The 21,120-nt window shown below is 48.1% G+C and overlaps 1 protein-coding gene across 3 annotated transcripts; it reads right to left on the bottom strand.

Moving 5' to 3' along the window:
* Positions 1-122: 122 nt before the first annotated feature.
* Positions 123-18,644, bottom strand: LOC120672879 (DNA gyrase subunit B, chloroplastic/mitochondrial). Of its 3 annotated transcripts, XM_039953489.1 has the most exons (21): positions 18,337-18,644; positions 18,130-18,250; positions 16,800-16,880; positions 16,597-16,710; positions 15,663-15,719; positions 14,985-15,086; positions 12,536-12,686; positions 6,644-6,720; positions 5,733-5,840; positions 4,512-4,582; positions 3,729-3,870; positions 3,400-3,498; positions 3,151-3,279; positions 2,898-3,012; positions 2,689-2,756; positions 1,651-1,764; positions 1,466-1,582; positions 1,219-1,272; positions 1,028-1,133; positions 621-751; positions 123-523 (listed from the first exon to the last, which is right to left on the bottom strand). In XM_039953489.1, exons 1-21 carry the CDS (start codon positions 18,486-18,488, stop codon positions 455-457), a joined length of 2,178 nt encoding a protein of 725 aa, XP_039809423.1. In that variant the 5' UTR covers positions 18,489-18,644; the 3' UTR covers positions 123-454. The 3 variants fall into 3 exon arrangements, 2 of the variants coding, with proteins under 2 accessions (XP_039809423.1, XP_039809424.1); XM_039953490.1 differs by lacking the exons at positions 123-523; positions 621-751 and adding an exon at positions 764-897 and having other exon boundaries at positions 945-1,133; positions 18,337-18,613; XR_005674366.1 differs by lacking the exons at positions 123-523; positions 621-751 and having other exon boundaries at positions 1,067-1,133; positions 1,357-1,582; positions 18,337-18,616.
* Positions 18,645-21,120: the final 2,476 nt, after the last annotated feature.

Here is a 21,120-nt window from a genome sequence, read left to right as displayed (position 1 = left end):
CATTACTAATGGATTGAAATGTATCGCGTAACCAATAGATATATATGTCATAATTGCAAGAATGGACAAGACACAGCATAACAAATAATCAACGGCAAATTTCAGAAGCATAAGTGCAAGAATGGACAAGCACAGCATAAAAAATAATCAACCGCAAATTTCAGAAGATAAAAGTCTGTTAGACTGTATCCGTGGCAAACATGGCAGGAAACTACCCCAACTCCCCCAGGTGATATCCGCCAGGCCAAAACAGTTTACACGTCACAGGATGGCCACAAATGTGTCGGGAGAACCAGGAAACCGGGCAAGACGCTGTCATCCTGGATCCAGTTCTAGCCTATTTTTACTGCTACCCTAGCACCAAAACATTTGGTGGTGAAGAATCAAGTCTTCTATGCTTGGTTGGGTGGACCTTCTATATCATACACAATGGGGTCAGCCTTACTCAATGCAATCAAATGTCAAGTTGATCTAGTTTGATCGAGCTTGCAGCATTCTGGATCAGTTGCTTCCTATATTCAACCTGGAAAGGTGCAAAACACAGATCAAGTACTGTTAAACACAACACGTGCGTAATCTCAATATTTTAGGAGCACTCCAATGAATTTTCTGTTGCTTACCCGGGTACCCATAAGTGATGAGAAGACAACATTGGCCTCAGCAGCATCGTCAACCTTAAGCTGCTTTAAGAGCCGCCTCTCTGGATCCATTGTAGTTTCCCATAATTGAGCAGGCATCATCTCACCCAAACCTATTGCAACACCAGAGAAGTAAATACAACATAAACATGGAGGAAACATAAGGCTAGTTGCAGGTGTAACAAAACTTGAAACAAACACGAGACTATAGTCTTGTAAGGGGAGGAGGTAGGTGGAGAAAGATGAGCTGGCAGGCTGAGGTGTAAGGGGAGGAGGTAGGTGGAGAAAGATGAGCTGGCAGGCTGAAGTGATTATACCAATTTTGAGATGTTTCAAAGTCATCTATCTCGTCAGGATGATACAGGAGGGAATAAAATGTACTGGTGTACCTTTAAACCTCTGGATATGATATGATGCATTTGCAGGGAAGGTGTTAACAATCTCCTTAAGATCAGCATCATCATAGCAATAATGTGCTTGTTTCCCACGTTCAACCTAACACCATGACATAAATACACAACTCTCATAATTAAGATCAATTTATCATTCAAGCATACTAGAGTTGAAGTCACAGTCAAACCTTATAAAGAGGAGGTACACCAACGTAGATGCAACCTTCATCAAATAGTGCTCTCTGCAAAGTGAACGAGTTCCTAATCAAACCCTTTATTGTTCACAATAACATTTGCCAACATTTTATGGTAAGAACAGCTGCCACCTCAAAGCAAAATCTCTCATGGATATGGATATGCTCTTATGAATCCAGAACCTAACAGATGAGGAAACGAGGAATACTCTTCAGTTTGCATATGCTTCAAGACAAGTACCTGATATCTGAAGAAGAAAGTAAGGAGGAGAGTCCGGATATGTGCACCATCAACATCGGCATCAGTAAGTATAACTATCTTATGATACCGAAGAGCTTCCTTCTTAAAATCCTCACCCTAAAAGTATAATATGTTAGATAATAGATAAGACCCAAAAAGAATAAAAGAATAAAAGAGTATGCAACCTTCACTCCTAATCCAAGAGCAAGGATAAGATTTTGGATCTCTTCATTCTTGTACAAGGCAGCTTCATCCCTTCTTTCAATGTTGAGAATTTTACCCCTTAGAGGCAGAATAGCCTGCAATCAGTTGTTAAGCATGAATAGACTTTGAGCAAATGCTAGGAATATGGCATCTATGTTGCTGACACTCTTGTAGTAATGAACTATCTTCTCGTATCGTGTAGTAATGAACTAATGGCCTCTGCCCCGAAGTGCATAAAGTTCTAACCATTTGCCCATTCCTGCCAGACAACTAATCTACTTTGATCACGGGCATGCATCTTGTGACTAGGAAGCTTTGAGTGAGTCCAGGAACCACTGATTCTAAACAAATAAAAGAGAATCCATTTACAACCAACTGCTCTATCTATAATATTGCACAATTTAGTAAACCTTGAATCACTCTCATAATAATTACTTCTAAACAATGAAAAGAAGGAAGAGATAATTAAACTATATCAATTCTCAGTAGTACCACCATACAATATTATCTAGGCCTTGGCAGCCCCATTATGCCATGCAAAGCCAGCAAGGGCAATTGCCTATGCCCGTGAGCCAAAATATCTATCTATATACATTTTACAAAAAACTAGAAAGAGACCACCACAGACATGGCAGAAAATAAATAATAAATAAATAAAAAGTGCAATGAGAGAAGTTGAATGGTGCGATGGGGATAAACACATCATGCTTGGTCTGCTGAGGATGGCAACAAAATTGTGTATTACAGTATTGTCCAGTTTAAAATTAACCATTTCAATGCATGGAAGTTTTTTTTAAGGCAGTGTATGGTAAGCTTTCAAAAAGGTAACAGTACAGGAACTGGTGCGACCAGAAATTTAGAAAGCAAGAATGGATGCAAGTGTTGAACATCAACCGGATTCCTGAAACCTCATAAAATATCTAATAATCTACAGCCCTGAACATCAACCGGATTCCTGAAACCTGCTGGTGATACAAGCGTAGAACATATTCAGAAAAAAAAAGATAAACAAGTTTTACCTGAAATCTCCTATCCCGCCCTTGCTTTGCACTACCGCCTGCAGAATCACCTTCGACGATGAAGATTTCTGCATTTTGATGAAAAATCAGCAAATGTCAAAGCCAAGACGTGCTGCCAAGGAGCCTAAGGCACAGTGGAATCCCCCCCCCCCCCCCCCCACACACACACACACAGAGTGCCATGACTGCCAACATCAATGTCGGCTCACCAGATTCTTCAGGATTCGTTGATGCACAATCAGCTAGTTTTCCAGGGAGCGATGAAGATTTCAAGACGCTTTTTGTCCTCACTAATTCTCTGGCTCTCTTGGCTGCTAATGCAGCCTGCAACGAAAAGAGTTTATCACATACTGCATCAGAAAAACAACCCAAAAGCTCCTAACAAACCCATCTTGTTAGACCAATTAATGGATAAAAATATCTTCTCTCAAAACATGTGGAATTATTACAAGAACCACGTACCTTGAGAGCATTAAGGGACTTTGATAGGATTGAATCGAGAACATCTGGATGGAGCTCTAAGTACTCTGTTAAGTTTTCTTGAACAGATTGTTCAACTATTCTCCGTACTTCTGGATTTCCCAACCTTGTCTGTGAAATAAAGGAAACAGAATTGATTGGCCATTAGGTGGAAATAGACAAAGAAGAAATGGTACACCATAAATCATCAGAAAAATTTGAAGAATCGTGTCATGAAAGAGAAGCTGTCACCTTCGTTTGACCTTCAAATTCTGGACTAGGGACCTTCACTGAAATGATGCATGTCATTCCTTCTCTTACATGCTCCCCACTCAAGGTAATATCCTTATCCTACAAAGAGCAACAGATATAGTTAGTATGTTTTTTTATTTGGTTTGATAAATAGGATTCAAAAGTGCAGTTCAAGGCTTAGCTGTTACTGTCCACACTAAATTAAGATAAACATCTTAAAAAATGGTTTGTAGAATCACCAGGTTGCAGTTGGGCATACAAGAGATAATAGATGCAATCATATACAACTAAAGGACTTTTTTTTTGAGGTAACTAAAGGACTTTATCACCTTAATAGTCTTCGACTTCTTTGCGAGGTTATTAATTGTTCTAGTCAATGAAGCCTTCAGACCATCAATATGAGTACCACCGTCAATAGTTCGGATACTGTTTGCATATCCTAGCACTGTATCAGAGTAGGAATCAGAGCACCTGTAAAGAGTGACAGTTTATTGATATTAGATGTATATAGCTGTATTTGACTTGTAATTGTCTTACTTGTACTCCAAGCCTATATATATCAAAGGTCACCCCCCCCCTCTCTCCTAGGGTGTGTAGTGTTTGCCCAACTCTCTACAATTGAGTGACAAGGATGCACAAAATTTCCCCCCAGTCAAATTACTAAGATTCGGAATAAATATAGTCAATTGCAAAAATAAGGCCATGAACATGCAAGAATATGAGATAGATGCAGGTTGGCTCATGAACTAGAAACTCTGTCCACAACGGGACTACGGGAGAAACCAGACTAAACTCAAACAAAAAAGCACATTGGATTTATCTGAGCAGTGAGCACTTGAAAAATCCATCAGGCCCAATCCTCCAAATTTTAGCAAAAGATTCAGGCCAAATAAGGCACTAAATTTTGAGAACTCCAATGTTACACAGTTTCAAACTTGGAAACAAGAATCAGATGTCTAAACTAGACAAGATATCCTAAAAACTGTAGATATGTTCAATCAGACAAACTGTCTCTCATTGCTAACAACTGAGCAAACAGAACATGAATCGACATGATGCAGTACATAACATAGCTGTAAAGTTTCGTAAAAAAATCAAGAAAATGATTTTACCATTGAAGGGAGACATCCACTGTAATACCGTCCAACTCCTTTCTGAACGCAATCGGGTCATGTAGGGGTTTCTAGGGAAGAAAGTACATCCAAGAAATAGAGTTAGGTTGGTTTGTTGCTGGATAGAAATATACAGTGCATTGCCTGTTACACACAACAATAGACTTTTCTAAACACAATCTGATGGCTTCTTTCTTATAGTGAAACTAGGGCCCAGTTTGCACAGGTTATTTCTTAGCTTCTCCACAAATTAAGAAGAAGCTGTGCCAAAAGACTCGGTCACCACTTATCCAAAGAATGTGTTTTTCGCATGTTTCTCTAGTAACCCAATTCTGCACTATCACAAGTTGTGCCAAACAGGGCCTTATAGGCACAAACTTCAAAAATGTATGTACTAATTGTTAGACTGAGGATAAAAGCCCCCACCCCTCCCACTATAACACCTGGGTTTTATGGTCGGGTTGGCTAGGTGGGGCGCTCTAACTTGGTACCAAAGCCGAGGTCCTACTCCTGGATTCGATCCCTCCCGGCCACGCAATTTCCGCTGCGCGATTTCCCCTGCGTCTCTCGTGTGCTGAGACCTGCTGCGGGCTACGCCGGGCACTAGAACCTGCTGCGGGCTACGCCGGACTCGCACGCCGTAGGGGGAATGTTGGACTGAGGATAAAAGCCCCCACCCCTCCCACTATAACACCTGGGTTTTATGGTCGGGTTGGCTAGGTGGGGCGCTCTAACTCTAATACTAACATAACATGCGAGTTATTGGCTAGTCCCTTCAGAACAATAAAGAATACATACAATAATCAACTGTAACAAAAACAAACCATGATCACACAGCATACAAAATTTTAAGTGCTAATGCGTGCAGAGACAATCTAGTTCAGTCTGTGAGCATATGAACAAATTCATGCATTCAACTATTGTACCATGGTCAAAACAAACCAGCAAATGGAGCACATTTTCAACATCTAATTTTGGAATCAGGCAATATAGCAGAATATACCACTGGTCAACATAACATTTTCTGTAGTGAAAAATCAACATTAGTGTTAAGTACAACACATTCATGTTTGTTTATTTCAGCTACTTGTAAAAGTTATAACAAACAACAAAGTATAGGCAGATTTCAATATTTTTTATGAGTCCAGAAAATACAATTTAACCTATACGAACAACTTATGTCTAGTCTATACTCAGAATCGAAACAGTATTAGAGCAAACCTTATCAGTATTCAACCATTTAACGTACTCAACAAGGCCACCAGCATAACAGTATTCATTATGTTGAACCTCTGTGTGCCCTTCTTCCTTAGTCAAGGTTATTGTCAGCTGGTATAACAGAGAAGTATAATTAACCAGAGGTATACTTTCAAAATAAAGAATATTAGCCAAGCCGTGTGTGCATATCAGCATTAGAATGAAGACAACAACACGCAATGGAAACCATGGTTTTCATGGCGTCGCCTAGGCGACAAGGCGCTCCCCTTGTTTTGGGTTAAGGCGTCGCCTTAGCCCGCCTAGGCGGTTGGGCGGTGGTGACTCACCACACCTCGCCTTACCGCCGTAAGAACCACGATGAAAACTACCAAATCTTAGCAGAGTGTGATATATGCTGAGAAGGAATACATGACTAAGTGCAAAAGACAAGGGGCAAAAACAGCATTTTATGATCAGGTTTTTAACTTGAGATTATCCATCTGATCCATCACATCAATAACAATTTTCCATAGCAGATATATTTGGGTATTGTTACTTGCTACAATGATATTTATGGTACATCTCCACAAATACTCATGATTAGCAGCTGCCATCATCACAAAGCATATTCTCATTTATCAACCTAAGGATTTGATGGGGTTACAATATTTCCACTACTAAGGCAAAATATATATATAAAGAAGGTGTGATCTGTACATAAGTGGAAATGGCAAATCTAAAGAGGTAATCTACTCAATCATCTAAGAGGCACGTGTTCACGGTCTGGGTTTAGCCTGGGTCAAGTAATGGTAAAAAGAACTCTAAAACCTTATAAATACATAACATAGATCAAATTATGAACCAGCTAGCCAATAAACAAATCAGGCTAACAGCAAATAAAACATATAAGTTATCTTGGTGAAGGATTACAATACCTCAGGATTTAGAAAGGCAAGCTCTCGGATGCGACTAGAGATTGTATTGAAGTCAAAACTGATCGTGGTGGTAAATACTGCATTAAAAAATGATTAGCATCACTGGTAGTGCTTAGACCAGAGAAATTCTTTGTAAGTGTAGGAGGGTAAATAATTGCTCTATTCATCCAAACCCTAGATGGGTGGGTATATATAGACCTATACATGGACCTCTTAATGGGCCTCTATACATGGGCTCAATATACTCCAACACCCCCCCGCAGTCTGAACTACCAGCGCAGCGGTGTTCAAGACTGGACAACAAGAAAGCTAACACCCCCCGCAGTCTGAACAACCGACGCAGCGGTGTTCAAGACTGGACAAGATGAGAGAACAAATAGAGTACAAAGGGCAAACCCCCCCCCCCCCCCCCCGCAGCCACAACTAGCCACCGGCTATGTTGAGGCTGGATCGAAACTCAGAGAAGGTCGAGGAGGGCAGCCCCTTGGTAAAGATGTCAGCAAACTGGGAGGTAGTCGGGACATGGAGTACCCGAACATCGCCGATTGCGACTCTGTCGCGCACGAAGTGTAGGTCGATCTCCACGTGCTTCGTCCGCTGATGCTGGACTGGGTTGGTGGAGAGATACACGGCGCTGACGTTGTCGCAGTAGACGAGCGTACTCTTGGCGAGCGGGCTGTGGAGCTCCGCCAAGAGCTGTCGTAGCCAGGACGCCTCCGCCACGCCGTTAGCGACAGCCCGGTACTCCGCCTCGGCACTGGAGCGGGAGACAACCGGCTGCCGCTTGGACGACCAGGAAACCAAGTTCCCGCTCAGGAAGACGGCGTAGTCGGAGGTGGAGCGACGAGTGTCCGGGCAGCCAGTCCAGTCTGCGTCGGTGTAGACCACCAGCTCAGCAGATGGCGAGCGGTGAAGTACCAGGCCGAGGTCCACAGTGCCACGGACGTACCGGAGGAGATGCTTCAGCGCAGCAAGGTGTGACTCCCGGGGATCATGCATATGGAGACAGACCTGCTGAACAGCGTAGGTGAGGTCCGGCCTGGTGAAGGTGAGGTACAGAAAAGCGCCGGCCAGACTCCGGTAGGCAGTAGGATCAGCCACCGGATCACCCAAATGAGCAGACAGCTTCGCCTGAGTGTCGACTGGAGTGGAGTAGGGCTTGCAATCAGTCATCCCAGCCCGCTCCAGAATATCGAGGGCGTACTGCCGCTGGTGAAGGAGAAGACCAAATGGGCGTGGCTCAACAGTGACGCCCAAGAAGTGGAGCTGACCGAGATCCTTCATAGCGAACTCCTGTTGCAGAGAGATGACACTCTGAAGCAACTGCTGACTGGAAGCTGTGAGCACAATTTCGTCGACATATAGCAGCAGATATGCCATCTCATCTCCACGGCGGTAGATGAAGAGAGACGTGTCAGACTTGGCCTCGGTGAATCCCAGTGTCAGCAAGAACGTGGCGAACCGAGAGTACCAAGCCCGTGGAGCCTGCTTCAGCCCATAGAGAGACTTGTTGAGCCGGCAGACCATATCCGGACGACTCGAGTCCACAAATCCCGCAGGCTGAGAGCAGTAAACAGTCTCTGACAAGGTGCCGTGAAGAAACGCATTCTTCACATCCAGCTGGTGCACAGGCCAAGTGCGCGAGAGCGCAAGCTAGAGTACCAAGTGCGCACCGTAGCGGGCTTCACGACCGGGCTGAAGGTCTCATCATAGTCCACACCAGGCCGCTGAGTGAACCCCCGGAGAACACAGCGAGCCTTGTAGCGCTCCAGTGTGCCGTCAGCCCGACGCTTGTGCGTCTAGATCCACTTGCCAGTCACCACATTACAACCAGACGGACACGGCACGAGGTCCCACGTCTGGTTGGCAAGAAGAGCCGCGTACTCCTCTTCCATCGCGCGACGCCAGTGAGGATCCGCCAAGGCGTCGCGGACAGAGGAGGGTACCGGAGAGACCCGCGGCTCTCCCTCGGTGGCGGAGAGAGTCGCGGCCTGGGACGCCATCCGCCGAGTCACCATGGGATGGATATGCCGAGGATCCCGATGGATGACCTGCGGGTGGTACACCTCCGGCTCGGCTCGAGAGGGAGCCGGAGGAGGCGGTGGTGGCGACGGCTCCGGTGTCGGCGTCGCAGGAGCCTCCGGAGCAGGAGGCGGCGCCGGTGTCGACGTCGAACGACGCCGGTACACCTGCACCGGCTGAGCGTACCGCTCAGGTGCAGGGGAAGGCACCGGGGCTGCGCGTGGCGCAGCGGGAGACACCGGGTCCGTGCGCGGCACGACCGGAGGTCCGGGGCCGCACGTGGCGCGACCGCGGGCACGGGGCCCGCGCTCGGCGCAGCAGGGATCACTGGAAGCGGTGCCGGTGCGCCGGGAAAACCTGCAGGAAAAGGACAGACAGGTAACGGTGGCTAAACCACCGGGGAAGTCGGAAACAGAGACGCCAGCTCGGGATCAGAAGAAGGTGTGGAGGAGGTGGAGTAGGGGAAATCCGACTCGTCGAAGACGACGTGTCGGGAGATCAGAACGCGGCGAGAGGTGAGGTCAAAGCATCGGTACCCCTTGTGGTCAGGGGAGTACCCGAGGAACACACAACGAGTCGAGCGGGGCGCCAGCTTGTGAGAAGCGGTGGCGGAGGTGTTAGGGTAACACGCACACCCGAAGACCCGAAGGTGGTCGTAGCGAGGAGGGGTACCGAAAAGAGCGTGGTGTGGAGTGGGAGCAGAAGAAGCAGTGGACGGAAGGCGGTTGAGCAGGTAGGTGGCGGTGTGGAGGCTCTCAGCCCAGAAGCGTGGGGGGAGAAAAGCCTGGATCAGAAGGGTGCGCACGTCGTTCGTCGTGCGAATCATCCGCTCAGCCTTACCGTTCTGAGGGGAGGTATACGGACAAGACATACGCAGCTAAACACCCCGAGACAGGAAGAAATACCGGGAGGTGGAGTTATCGAACTCCCGCCCGTTGTCACACTGGACGGCTTTAATGGTGAGGTCTAACTGAGTGGACACCCAGGCAAAGAAGTGGAGGAGGGTGGGGAAGGTCTCAGACTTGGCGCGCAAAGGGAAAGTCCAAAAGTAATGAGAAAAATCATCAACAATGGCCAGATAATATCTATAGCCAGACATGCTGAGTACAGGAGATGTCCACAGGTCACAGTGAATGAGATCAAAAGCATGCGCAGCATGCGAAGAAGAAAAAGAAAACAGAAGTCTAACATGACGACCTAACTGGCACGCATGACAGAGGTGCTCGGCAGGAGCCCTAGTACATGGAACATCGGTACTACGGCGGAGCTGAGCCAAAACGTCGCGGCTGGGGTGACCAAGCCGGCGGTGCCAGGTGGTGGAAGAAGGCGTCACGGCAAAAGCAGAAGACGAAGAAGCCGAAGGCGAGGCAGCGGAAGCAGGAAGTCGTAGAGTGTAAAGGGGCCCCGGGCTGTCACATCGGAGGAGCGGACGCCGGGAAGCCGAATCCTTCACAGTAAGACCAGAGGAGTCAAATTCGATAGAACATGAGTTGTTAGCAGTAAACTGGCGAATAGAAAGAAGATTGTGAACCATTTGAGGAGCAACAAGAAGATTAGGAAGACGAGGAGCAGAACCCACGGCGGTGACAGGAAGGCAAGACCCATCACCAACCATGATAGAAGAAGGACAAGAGGGGTGTGGGGGTCAGACATAAGAGAGGATACCAGCATCGGGAGTGGTGTGGAACGAGGCACCCGAGTCGGCGATCCACTCGGTGCTGGCCGGCGGCGTCAATCCCATGGTGTTGAAGGACTACGCCAGTGCGGCCTGGTCCCACCCCCCAGGCCAGGTCGGCTGCTGGCTGGGCTGAGCGGGCGGGGCCCAGGACGGCGCGAAGAGTGGAGCAGCGCCAGTGAACATGGCCGCCGGCTGGAGCTGAGGACGAGGCCCCCCTCCAGGACCCTGGAACGGCCACATCGAGATGCGCCCTGACCATGGGTTGCTGAAGGATGGCCAGGGCGTACCTCCAGCGGCAGGGGCAGGAGCGGGAGCCGGAGCCGGTGTCGGCGCGCCCCGACGGCCCCCACCGGTACCGGTGCTCCCAGAAGCAGGGCCACCAGTGCCACCACCACCACCCCGTCGCCGGCGACGTCCACGGCCCCCCTCATCCGGTCTGCCCGGCGGGAGCAGCACCAAGGAGGGAGGTGGCAGGAGCAGCGGAGGAGGCCGGTGGAGTAGCAACGAGCGCGGCGGGGGTGGGCGAGGACGATCCGGGTGCGAGACCCCTGGTGATCTCCTCGAGGGCGAGGTCGTCCCGGACCTGCAAGAAGGTGGGGAAGGGCCTCTCGCGGGCGATCCAGCCCTTCAGGTGGTCGTAGGTGCTGCTCAGTCCCCGTAGGACATTGAGCACCAAGACCCGATCGAACACCGGATCCCCGAGGTCGTGAAGAGCATCGGTCATGCTCTTCATCCACCGGCAGTACTCACCGACGGAGAGGTCCCCCTGCATGAAGGTGCGAAAAGTGGCGTCGAGCTGGAGGGTGCGGTACTCGGCGTTGCCGAGGAACTGCCCCTCGAGCGCCACCCAAGCCTGCCGCGCGGTGCCGCCGTGGGTCCTGACAAGGTCCTGCATATCTAGGGAGATGGTCCCGAAGATCCAGGACAGGGCGACGCTGTCGAGACGCAGCCACGTCACGTCCCGAGCCTCGATCGGCGGGTCGACGAGGACGTGGTCGTCGAGGGCGTAGCGGCGGAGGGTGATGAGAACCTGGTCCCGCAAGCGGCCGTAGGAGGACGCGGGATCGAGGACGACGGAGACCAGGGCCCTGATGTTCTGGACGCCGGCGGCCTGGAGGTGGAACTGGGCGACCATGGGGTCGGTCGGGTCGTACCGGGCTCCAGATCCAGCAGGCGGGGCACGGCGGGAGGAGCTGCCGGGCTCGGGGTCGACGGGCAACTGGCCGGAGGAGATGCGGAGAAAGCGCTCCGCCTCGGCGACCCGGAGGGCGAGGGCGTCGGACGTGGCACGCTCGCGCTCCCAGGCGAGGGCAGCCACGCGGACCCGCTCCTAGGCCGCCGAGGCCTCCGATTTGGCGGCGAGGAGGGCCGCGGCGAGAGCGGCGTCGGCCTGCTGCCCTCGGAGTGCCTAGGCGGCGAGCGGCGCATCCGCAGGGGGCATCCCGAGCTCGGGACACGTGGGAGTCACGACGGCGGGCTGCTTGCCCGCGGCTACCGCGGCGCGATGTGCCTCAGTGGCGGCGGCGGCGGCTGTGGGGTCGCTGGTCGGGGCCTGCTGCAGGGGACCCCTGGGGCCCGCGCCTGCAACGGCAGGAGGCTGCTGCAGGGCGGCGGCGGTGGCCACGGCGGGCAGAGGACCCTGCTCGGGCGGCGCGTCCTGCACAGGCAGCTGCTGCAGGGGCTGCAGGGCGCCCACGGCGGCGGCGCCCGCAGCACCCGCGGCCCCCGCGGCCCCCGCGGCCCCTGCGGCGTCCGGCGCTGGCGTGATGACGGCCAGCGCGGCGGCCGGAGAGCTCCAAGCGGCGGCGCCAGCGCCAGATCCGGTGCTCCCCGCGTTCGCGCCCCCCGCGCCGGCAGCAGAGGCGGCGGCGGCGGATGCAGGGGTCAGGGCGGCGGCGATCGGGCGCCATGCGGCTGCAGAAGCAGGGGAGGAGGGAAGTGGGGGGAAGGAGGAAGGGAAGGAGAGGGACGGCGCCGGGAGGGGCGGCGCCGGCGGCCAGCCATGGAGGCCGGCGGCAGCGGCTGCAGGGTAGGGAGGAGAAAAACTAGCCTGATACCATGTAGGAGGGTAAATAATTGCTCTATTCATCCAAACCCTAGATGGGTGGGTATATATAGACCTATACATGGGCCTCTTAATGGGCCTCTATACATGGGCTCAATATACTCCAGCAGTAAGAATATAAGCTTACTATCTTTATCAGGCCAAAATCTTATGCGTGTTCCTTGGCGAGAACTTGTTTCACCGGACAGTGTGATACTAGTTAGCGTTGTGATTGGTTTCCCCCGAGAATAGTGTTGTTTGTATTCCTTCCCATCACGCCAAACAGTAACCTCTAGTGCCTGAGTATGTGACATCACAATGATCGATTGAATCAAAAGTGCGTAACATGCAATGGTAATAAATCACAGACATACAGAGTTACTAACAATACAATTGATACTTATTTCATATAACTCAAGCAACAATGGTAGTGGGTACAGTATAATGGGACACTGCCTTACACAACCAAATTGAACATCATGTGAAGCCAAATCTCACCAAAAAATGTTCAGTATTAACACTACAGCTAAAATCACAGTATGAAACAGAGGCAGGACCAACAGAAATTTGTGCACTGCATGCTGACCTGTATTGTAATTGTATAATAAAACCACACATGCTCTTTCTCTAGATGTTCTTTTTCAGGCAAGTTAAGACTTAAGAGATGACAAGCAAATGCCATGTAGCAAACCATATACCATTATAATGGTGTTTTGATAACAAAGCATTATGAATTCATGTAGTTTAGCATAGACTAAAATATTAAATAGCAAACAGTTTATTTGCACAATAATACATCCACTAACTTGTAGCATACCCTGTTATGCTACACTATCTGTTAAATAAACGGTTTTGTCTTTTGATCTCTGATTCCCTCAGCCTTTCTCCCTAAAGGAGGGTATGGTCACAGTCACACCCAGCATGTGCACACAGTTTTTAAGATTTTAAATACTTGCCTGCAACTTTCAAACATTTTTTGCTTTCAAAATTTCGCCTCTACAAAACCTGATATTTTCATTCTACAAAACCTGATATTTTCATTCTTTGTTAATATAGAGACTATGTCAAAAAAAAAGGCAATATGGAAATTATTCCTGTTGGATCTCACCCTGGTCCTATTGCTTTTGAAGAAGTTCCAGATACTAACATAAGAATGGAAATCAACACTCTACCATTGATGGCAAGTTGGCCAGCAAAGAAATGGACTGGGATATCCTGACAGTTCTTATACGTACACAGTCAAGGTATATCACATGAGCTGTGTTACTTTATCTGTTTCTATGTTAATATCATTTTTCATCTAGTACTGCTTCAAAGGAAATTTGCGAAAGATGTAAGTCCTTACCACGATTCAATTATCCTGTACCTACCCAAGATGTATCATAACACTCACAAAACATTAGGAACTATTACCCTCTCAATTCTACTGCTATCTGGATTTGGGAGGTTAGGTTCCACAACTTAATTAAGGGCTACTCACAAAAAACATTATAGAAAATGAAGCTACCAGATTACCAATTTACCATCTTAAAAAAAATGATAAAGTGCCTGAATCTGCCAACTTTACAACTATGTAACACGGATACATCCAAAAGGTGTCGTATCGCGTATCGGATACGTATCCGATACGGATACGTCTTCGATACGGCTTCGATACGTATCTTGCGAGTATCCGATTTTTATTTGATTTTGGGAATATTGAGTACGCGGTCTGATACGTATCCGACCTGTGGATACGGCCCAGCCCAGGGAAGCTCGCCCCCGTCGCGCCACCCGGGGGAGCTCGCCCCCGCCGGCAGGGGGGAGCTCCGGCCGCGCCGCCAGGAGAGGGAGCTCCGGCCGCCGGCGAGCCCAGGGGAGCTCGCCCCCGCCGCCGCCGAGCCCCGGCCACGCCCCCGCCGTCAGGGGAGGGAGCTCCGGCCGCGCCGCCCTGGGAGCTCGCCCCCGCCGCCGTCGAGCCCTGGCCGCGCGCCCAGGGGAGCTCGTCCTCCTCCGCGCCGGCGGGAGCAAGTCCTCCTCCCCGCCCCCTCACGCCGCATCTTGCACACGCGCGCCACCAATCGAGAGAGAGAGAGAGAGAGAAGACGAGGCCACGAGGGGCAGGCTGGGGACGAACAGAGCAGCAGCCACTCATCTAAGAGATAAGGATCGGTTCTTTTTCATTTTACCCCTTCTATTTTTCAGTTATTATAGGACATATGAATATATGAAGTTGTGACACATTCTGGTCCCTGAAACTTCTTTTTTCTCTCAATATAGTCCCTATAACTTCAATTTTCTCACAATCTAGTCCCTGAAACTTATATTCCCTCACATTTTAGTTCCTAGATTTTCTATTTTCTCACTACTTTCACAAATTTAATATGTATCATTATTTATATATTTAAAAAAATAGTAAAACATATCCACGTATCAGGTTTTTTAGAAAATCGCCGTATCCGCGTATCCGTATCCTTCCGATACCGATACGCGTATCCGTATCCGTGCTGCATAGCTTTACAGCAAGACACCCAATGGATCAATTTTATGTATAGAACTTTTTGTTCGTTTTTTAAAGAACAGTATATTCAAAGCCAACAAGAGATCAAAATACAAACCTCTGACAAAGCATTAACCACCGACAGGCCAACACCATGTAGCCCTCCAGAGACACTGTAACCACTCTTTGAACCTCCAAATTTGCCACCAGCGTGCATTAACTGTATTATGATAATACAACAGTTATTGAAGATAAAGAATTTCAGTCATTAACCTCCAAGAAAGACATCAGGGTTCAGAAATGAAAATTTTTGAGGGTTCATAAAGAATGCGCATGCAATCAAAAACCAAATATGTGACAAATAAAAGAGCAGATAAAAGGTCACACTTTGTTTATGCAATGGTAATCTTAGGCGACAAAGCACATTTACTCGATTACTCAAACCAAACACTCCAAAACTTATGCAACGAAATAGAAAACTAACTGACAATGAAAATAAAAATGGGATAGGTTGAGGAAGTAGCCATTTTATGTGGAAACTGTTCAGAAGCATTTCCTTTTTGTTTATTATTCTAGGCCAGCTATAGCTGAGTGTTTAACAAAGTTAAGAAAATAACTAAACAAGAAGAAAAAATAAAATCACAGTTTTGCTTTATGTGCGTATAAATGCAATAGCAAAACAATGGTTCACCTACATAACTACAACCAGAAGGCCAATAAATGAGTTTCGCAAAAAAAGAAGGCCAATAAATGCCCAACAACTAAAATAGGGTTAAAGAAAAAGGTTGAAGTATACCGTTAAGACAGTCTCCACACAAGATTTCTTCGTCTGGGGGTGCATGTCTGTAGGAATCTGCATTACGTATAGATTAAAAAAAGTGATTCAGTAAAATGACAGACAAAATGGTATTCCATGGAGGCTGTACGAAGATGCGTGTTGGGTAGGCCAGAGTTTCCCTTTAAGTTCTAAAAAGATATAAGAAACAAAAAAAAATTACAGCTCAAAAGAAAAAGGCAGCAATACTTTATATTATTCAAGCAAACTAAACATCACCATTGGCATGAAGTATTAATGGCTACGATAATAAAAAAGATGGAGTCAGACTGTCAATGGAGTGTCACAATGAGTGCACCCAATCAGATAATCAGGCAAGGGGATGTGCATCAGGCATGCCAAAGAAGTGTAGTATTTTAGTAAACAGGTAACACCAGCTACGATAAGCAAATAACGAAAACAACAGCTAGAACTGTCCATGCCTGGACTAACATGTGGAAATGTGGCAGATGACATGAAACTCCTAGCATGAGAAGGGTGAAGAAAACATTCCTATCGTTCTACATTGCTTAATGGACACCTATGGGCACTGGCTCCTAGAGCAAATTCCATTCTATCACAGGTTCTAACATGTTTTGTACAAAATCAAAATATTGTCAATTTCAATAATGACTTGATGAAACATAACAAGGACGAGCATAAATGGCTTGGCAGACGTTAAGCAACAGCTATTTCATGAAAATATGGTATAAAGGACACAGAGATTTCTTAAATATATATTGACTAATTAAGTACCCAACAAGTACAGTGACCTACCAGAACATCATGAACACAACAGCATAATGCAAGAAATTCATCACAACCACATAGTTCTTGATTATTTCAAGCATCAAGCCCTGATTTTGTTTTCTTGATAGAAAAAACATGAAATTTCAGATTTTTAGAAACTGCGTACCCCACGGCCATTGTCTGTTACACTAACTGAATTGTCATCATGAAGGACTACATTAATCTTCGAGGCATGCCCCGCTTGAGCTTCATCCACAGCATTATCCAAGATTTCATAAACCTATCATACAGCAAACAAAACAACGATCAAACAAGGTACAAAACCGAAGGAAAAAAAGAGCTAAGCACAATCTCTTGCATTTCATATACCAGATGATGCAATCCACGTGGTCCTGTGCTCCCAATGTACATACCAGGTCTTGTGCGAACTCCATCTAATGCTTCTAAGACCTACAAAATTACCCATCGAGCATATAACCAAAATCAAGCTCAGAACAATCTCTCATCCATAAGGCAACAGTTGAAGCTCGAGATATATCATATATCCTCAGAGGATTTACATTCTATGTTGTCTTTGTAAAAGACCATCAAGATTTACAATACACTAGTAAGTGATTCCAATGAGTGGCAACATAGATTCACTGACAACACATTGTTAGGTTATTGACAGTACGGTTAAAATACATAGCAAATACTACAGCTCTGAAGTCGTTTAAAAAATAAACAACTATGCATACAGTGTTTTCTAAATTCTAAAGAAAAAGTAGGACATGTAGGTTATTTGTATGTACCAAGCTGATCTCAAGTTCTACACCCAGTGTCATGCTTCATAAACCACCACATAATTTGGAATCAATTATACACAATAATAAAGGTATGAGTTTACATAAATGAGTGAAGTCACACAAAGATTGTGTTTCCATCATGCTACATAGGACTTCATGTCAAACAATCCAAACGGCACCCCACAGAAAACAAGTCCATTAAACCACCATTTAACAAAAAAAATAATACATTTCATTAATTCCATTGAAGATCTGCAGGCGTTCCCATTACCAAATGAATGCAAAGGTTGCTTCAAATCTAATTTCTCTAACATTTGCACATGAACCTAGAAAATCCAAAGAAAACCAATGACCAAAAGGTTTGCATTGGGTTGCAAGGCTGCTTAAAACTGTTTAAATGCTCCTCCCTCCTAGCTCCCCCTCACCTGCTCCCTTCATCTCCCTCAATACACATTCACTCTGGTGTGCTATTCCATGTTGCCTTTCTCATATATATGTATGTACATACATATACATATGTATGTACATACATATATACATATGTATGTACATACATATATACATATATATATGAGTTCGTTACATATACATATGTATGTATGTACATACATATAATAGCATTATAAATCGTTATATATATAACGATTTATATATATATATAACGATTTATAATGCTATTAGAAAACGCCTTCCTTGCTTTATTCCAACAGCACGGAAAACTGCGTGCCTCTGACCATCCGAGCTACAGAGTTACACTAGTGACAGGAACAATTTAATATCTGGTACGAGCAGCCCAATTCCTTGCAGGCCCGAACTCAAAAGCGGGCCTTTGCGTTTGCAGCCACCCAAAATAAATGAGGCTCTCAACGCGCGAGCAAGGGGCACCAGAAATCAACGCGGGCGGCGAGAATCACCTGGACGTTGGCGGCGGTGTACTCCCCTGCCACGCGCTTCTCCTGCATCGCCTCGGACGCCGCCGTGGAAGCCATGAACGCCCGCACCGGGACCCCACTCCGCCGCGGAGCCGCCGCAACCCTAGAGCGTAGAGAGGGAAAAATACGGCACAAAATCAAAACCCGTCGAGCTCCATCGAGTGAGGTAGTAGGAGGGGAAGGGCGCACCTTGGCCCAAACAGGAACCGAGGGGCGGCGGCGGCGGAGCTCAGCGAGGGGAGCATGCGGGAGGGGAGGGGGCCGGCGCCGGTGGAGAGGAGACGGAGGAGGAGCGCGCGAATGTGGGGAGGGGGAGGGGGCGACCGGAGGAGGAGCGCCATACGCGGCGACGCTGGGCTGGGGTCTCCGTCTCCCTGCCGCCTGCTTGTGGCTGGGGGGAAAGCGGGAGGAGGGTTTAGAGGTGCGGGTAGTGGATGAGGAGCAGCGGCGCGGCGAGCCGAGGCGAGCTAGCGGAGACAGAGGCCGAGGGTTTAGGGGCGGCAATGATTTCGAGGAGGGCCTTTGTTTCCTTTGGAAAACGCGGAGAGGAAATTGAAGGAGAGAAACAGCCGACTGGGCCGGCCTGCATTCGGATGAACAGTCTAGAATTTGGGCCAGGCCGTAATCGGGATGGCAACACGGCCCATTGACTCTGATGTCCGCGGTATTGACAATGTCGCCATTTCTGTTCTGCCCTCTTAAAATTGGAGCGGGATCACGCACAAACACTAATTTTCAATCTGTTCGTCGGCCTGGAGTTCTTGCAGAACGGGTCAGTGACCTTTACATCCCTTGTACTCGTGTGTGGGATGAGGAAATAGTGAGGAATTCCTTCACTGTTCTGGAGGCAGAGGAGGTCCTCAAGATCAAACCGAGCACTAGTATACTCAATGATGTGATGGCTTGGGCTTTTGAGAAAAATGGCACATACTCAGTTCGTTCGGCATACAGAATGCTGAAGAATGAGCAAGCAGCAAAGGCTATGGCTGCGACTGGAGAAGCAAGGGCGTCGAGGGAGGACCAGGCTTGGTCTTTGGTCTGGAAGCTGAATGTGCCTCCGAAGGTGCGGGTGTTCTGGTGGCGAGTGCTACACAATTTCCTGCCATCAAAAATGAACTGAAGCGGAGGCATATTGCACCAGAGAGCCACTGTGAGATGTGTGGTAATCCGGAAGAGAACTTGATCCATGTGATCCTCCATTGCCCGGTTGCTAAGAGGTTTTGGGCAGAAGTTAAAAAAATCTCTGGGGTGTCTGTCACAGCCCAGAAAAAAAAAAGGAAAAGAAAAGAAAATTCTCCGCCGGCCCCACTCGTCAGCCTCTCCCTCTCCTCGTCTCTCTGTTCCACTCGGCGCCGCACCGCACGCGTCGCCGCCGCCGGCCATCCTCGCACCACGTGCCGTTCATCCTCGTGTCCCGTGCCGCCCCTTCACTCTTCTCTCGCCCCCCCTCCTTATCCGCGTCAAGGCCGGGCCCCGTTCCCCCTCAAACCCTAGCCCCCTCCACCATTGATGCCGCCCCCGAGCTCCCTCCTCGCCGCCGATTCGCCGCCCACGGTGAGCCGTAGCTCGATTCCGCGCGGGGAGAGCTTCTCCTCCTTTCCCTCGCTCGGTTTCGCCCCTAACCCGGCCCCTCTCCCTCCCTGCAGAGCCACCGGCGAGCGCCACGGTCCGCCGCCGCCCCTGCTCGTCGTGCCGCTCCTCTGCCGCCGCTCCTTTCCCGCGCCGCCGCTGGTGAGCCGCGCCGCCACCTCCGCATCTCCGTGCGCACCTCCCCTTTCCCGCTCTGGCCCTGCCTCGTTGCGCCGCTTCGCACCGCCGCCGCTCGCCGTCGCCGCACACGCGCGTGCGCGCGTGCTGCACGACGCCGTGGGCGCGCCCACGCCGCGGTCAAGGCCGGCCTCGCCTTGACCCGGCCTGGGTGGGCCGCTGGCCCGTGGGCCCCACCTGTCGGCCTCTGGCTGGCGGGTGTGGCTGGCTGTGGGTGTACCTAGCGATTTAGCTAGGGTTTTCTTTAGGTTTATTTGAGCAGCAATCTTGCAAAATCCATAAAAATTCATGTATAGCTCCAAAAATTATGAAACTTGTTTTGTTAGATTCCTCTAGCTTAGATCTACTTAGGAAAAATATTGTTTTGCATGTTACTTTGTTGTAGATTTATCCTGCAAAAGTGAGTTTAATGCTTATTTATTTGTGCTTTGCTCTAAAAATCTCAAACTAAATTTTTTTAGACTCCTTGTGATGTGTAGTTTTCAGTGGTGCAACTTTTTCACATGGTTCCTTGCTGTTTATCAAAGTTTTAGCTTGTTTTCTTATGCTTTGGCTGAAAATGGTTTAATTTAGAACTTCTTTCTGGAAAGTGATAAAATGGCAAAACCAGTTTTGTTAGCCTTGTGTTCCTTCTTAGTTTCCATGATAATTTTCTTGGATTTGTTTAGTTCAGTTTGTATGCCTTTCCCGATTTATCTTGCTTAGAGTAGCTGAAAATTGATCTATTTATGTTTACTTATAGGAAAATTCTTTTCCTGCAAAACCAATTTTCATGAGTTCCTTGTATTGTCCTCTGCATGCTCAATTATTTCCATGATTTATTCTTGTTGTTAAGTTCATTTCTTAATTCTTGCATCACATTCATGCATTATAGTGACCGAGCCGTCGAAGAACGAACCCGTGGAGCCCACCGAGTCCGTGGAGTCTGAACCCGGAATCCCGTTCGTGGTCGAGCCCGAAGTTAACCCAGGCAAGCAGCTAAGCATATTCCTTGCACCTATCTAATCTGATTTAGTGTAGCTATTCCACTTGGGTATTAATGGGCTATTTATATAAGTAGTATGTATGTATTGCATTTTTGTACCTCCTTTGATGCACTATCCTTCCTTGAATTGTTTAACCATGTTCTTGGCACTAGTTAGTTAGTTAATTACTTAACTTGACTAGATGCTTAGCCCTGCTTAGAATACTTCTATTGCTCGCTAG

This window comes from Panicum virgatum, chromosome 5N (genome assembly GCF_016808335.1).
Source record: "Panicum virgatum strain AP13 chromosome 5N, P.virgatum_v5, whole genome shotgun sequence".
Lineage (NCBI taxonomy): Eukaryota > Viridiplantae > Streptophyta > Magnoliopsida > Poales > Poaceae > Panicum > Panicum virgatum.
The sequence above is the reverse complement of the archived record's forward strand: the minus strand, read 5'-3'. Positions and strand labels throughout refer to the sequence as shown.

Bases quoted from the DNA above. Each gene is read 5' to 3' on its own strand.
- LOC120672879 (XM_039953489.1), bottom strand. From the start codon at position 18,488: ATGGCGCTCCTCCTCCGGTCGCCCCCTCCCCCTCCCCACATTCGCGCG. The intron at 12,687-14,984 runs GTTTGTATTTTG...TCACATACTCAG, and splicing joins TGGTTAATGCTTTGTCAGAG to GCACTAGAGGTTACTGTTTG. The intron at 4,583-5,732 runs GTTTGCTCTAAT...TTTCTTCCCTAG, and splicing joins AATGGTTGAATACTGATAAG to AAACCCCTACATGACCCGAT.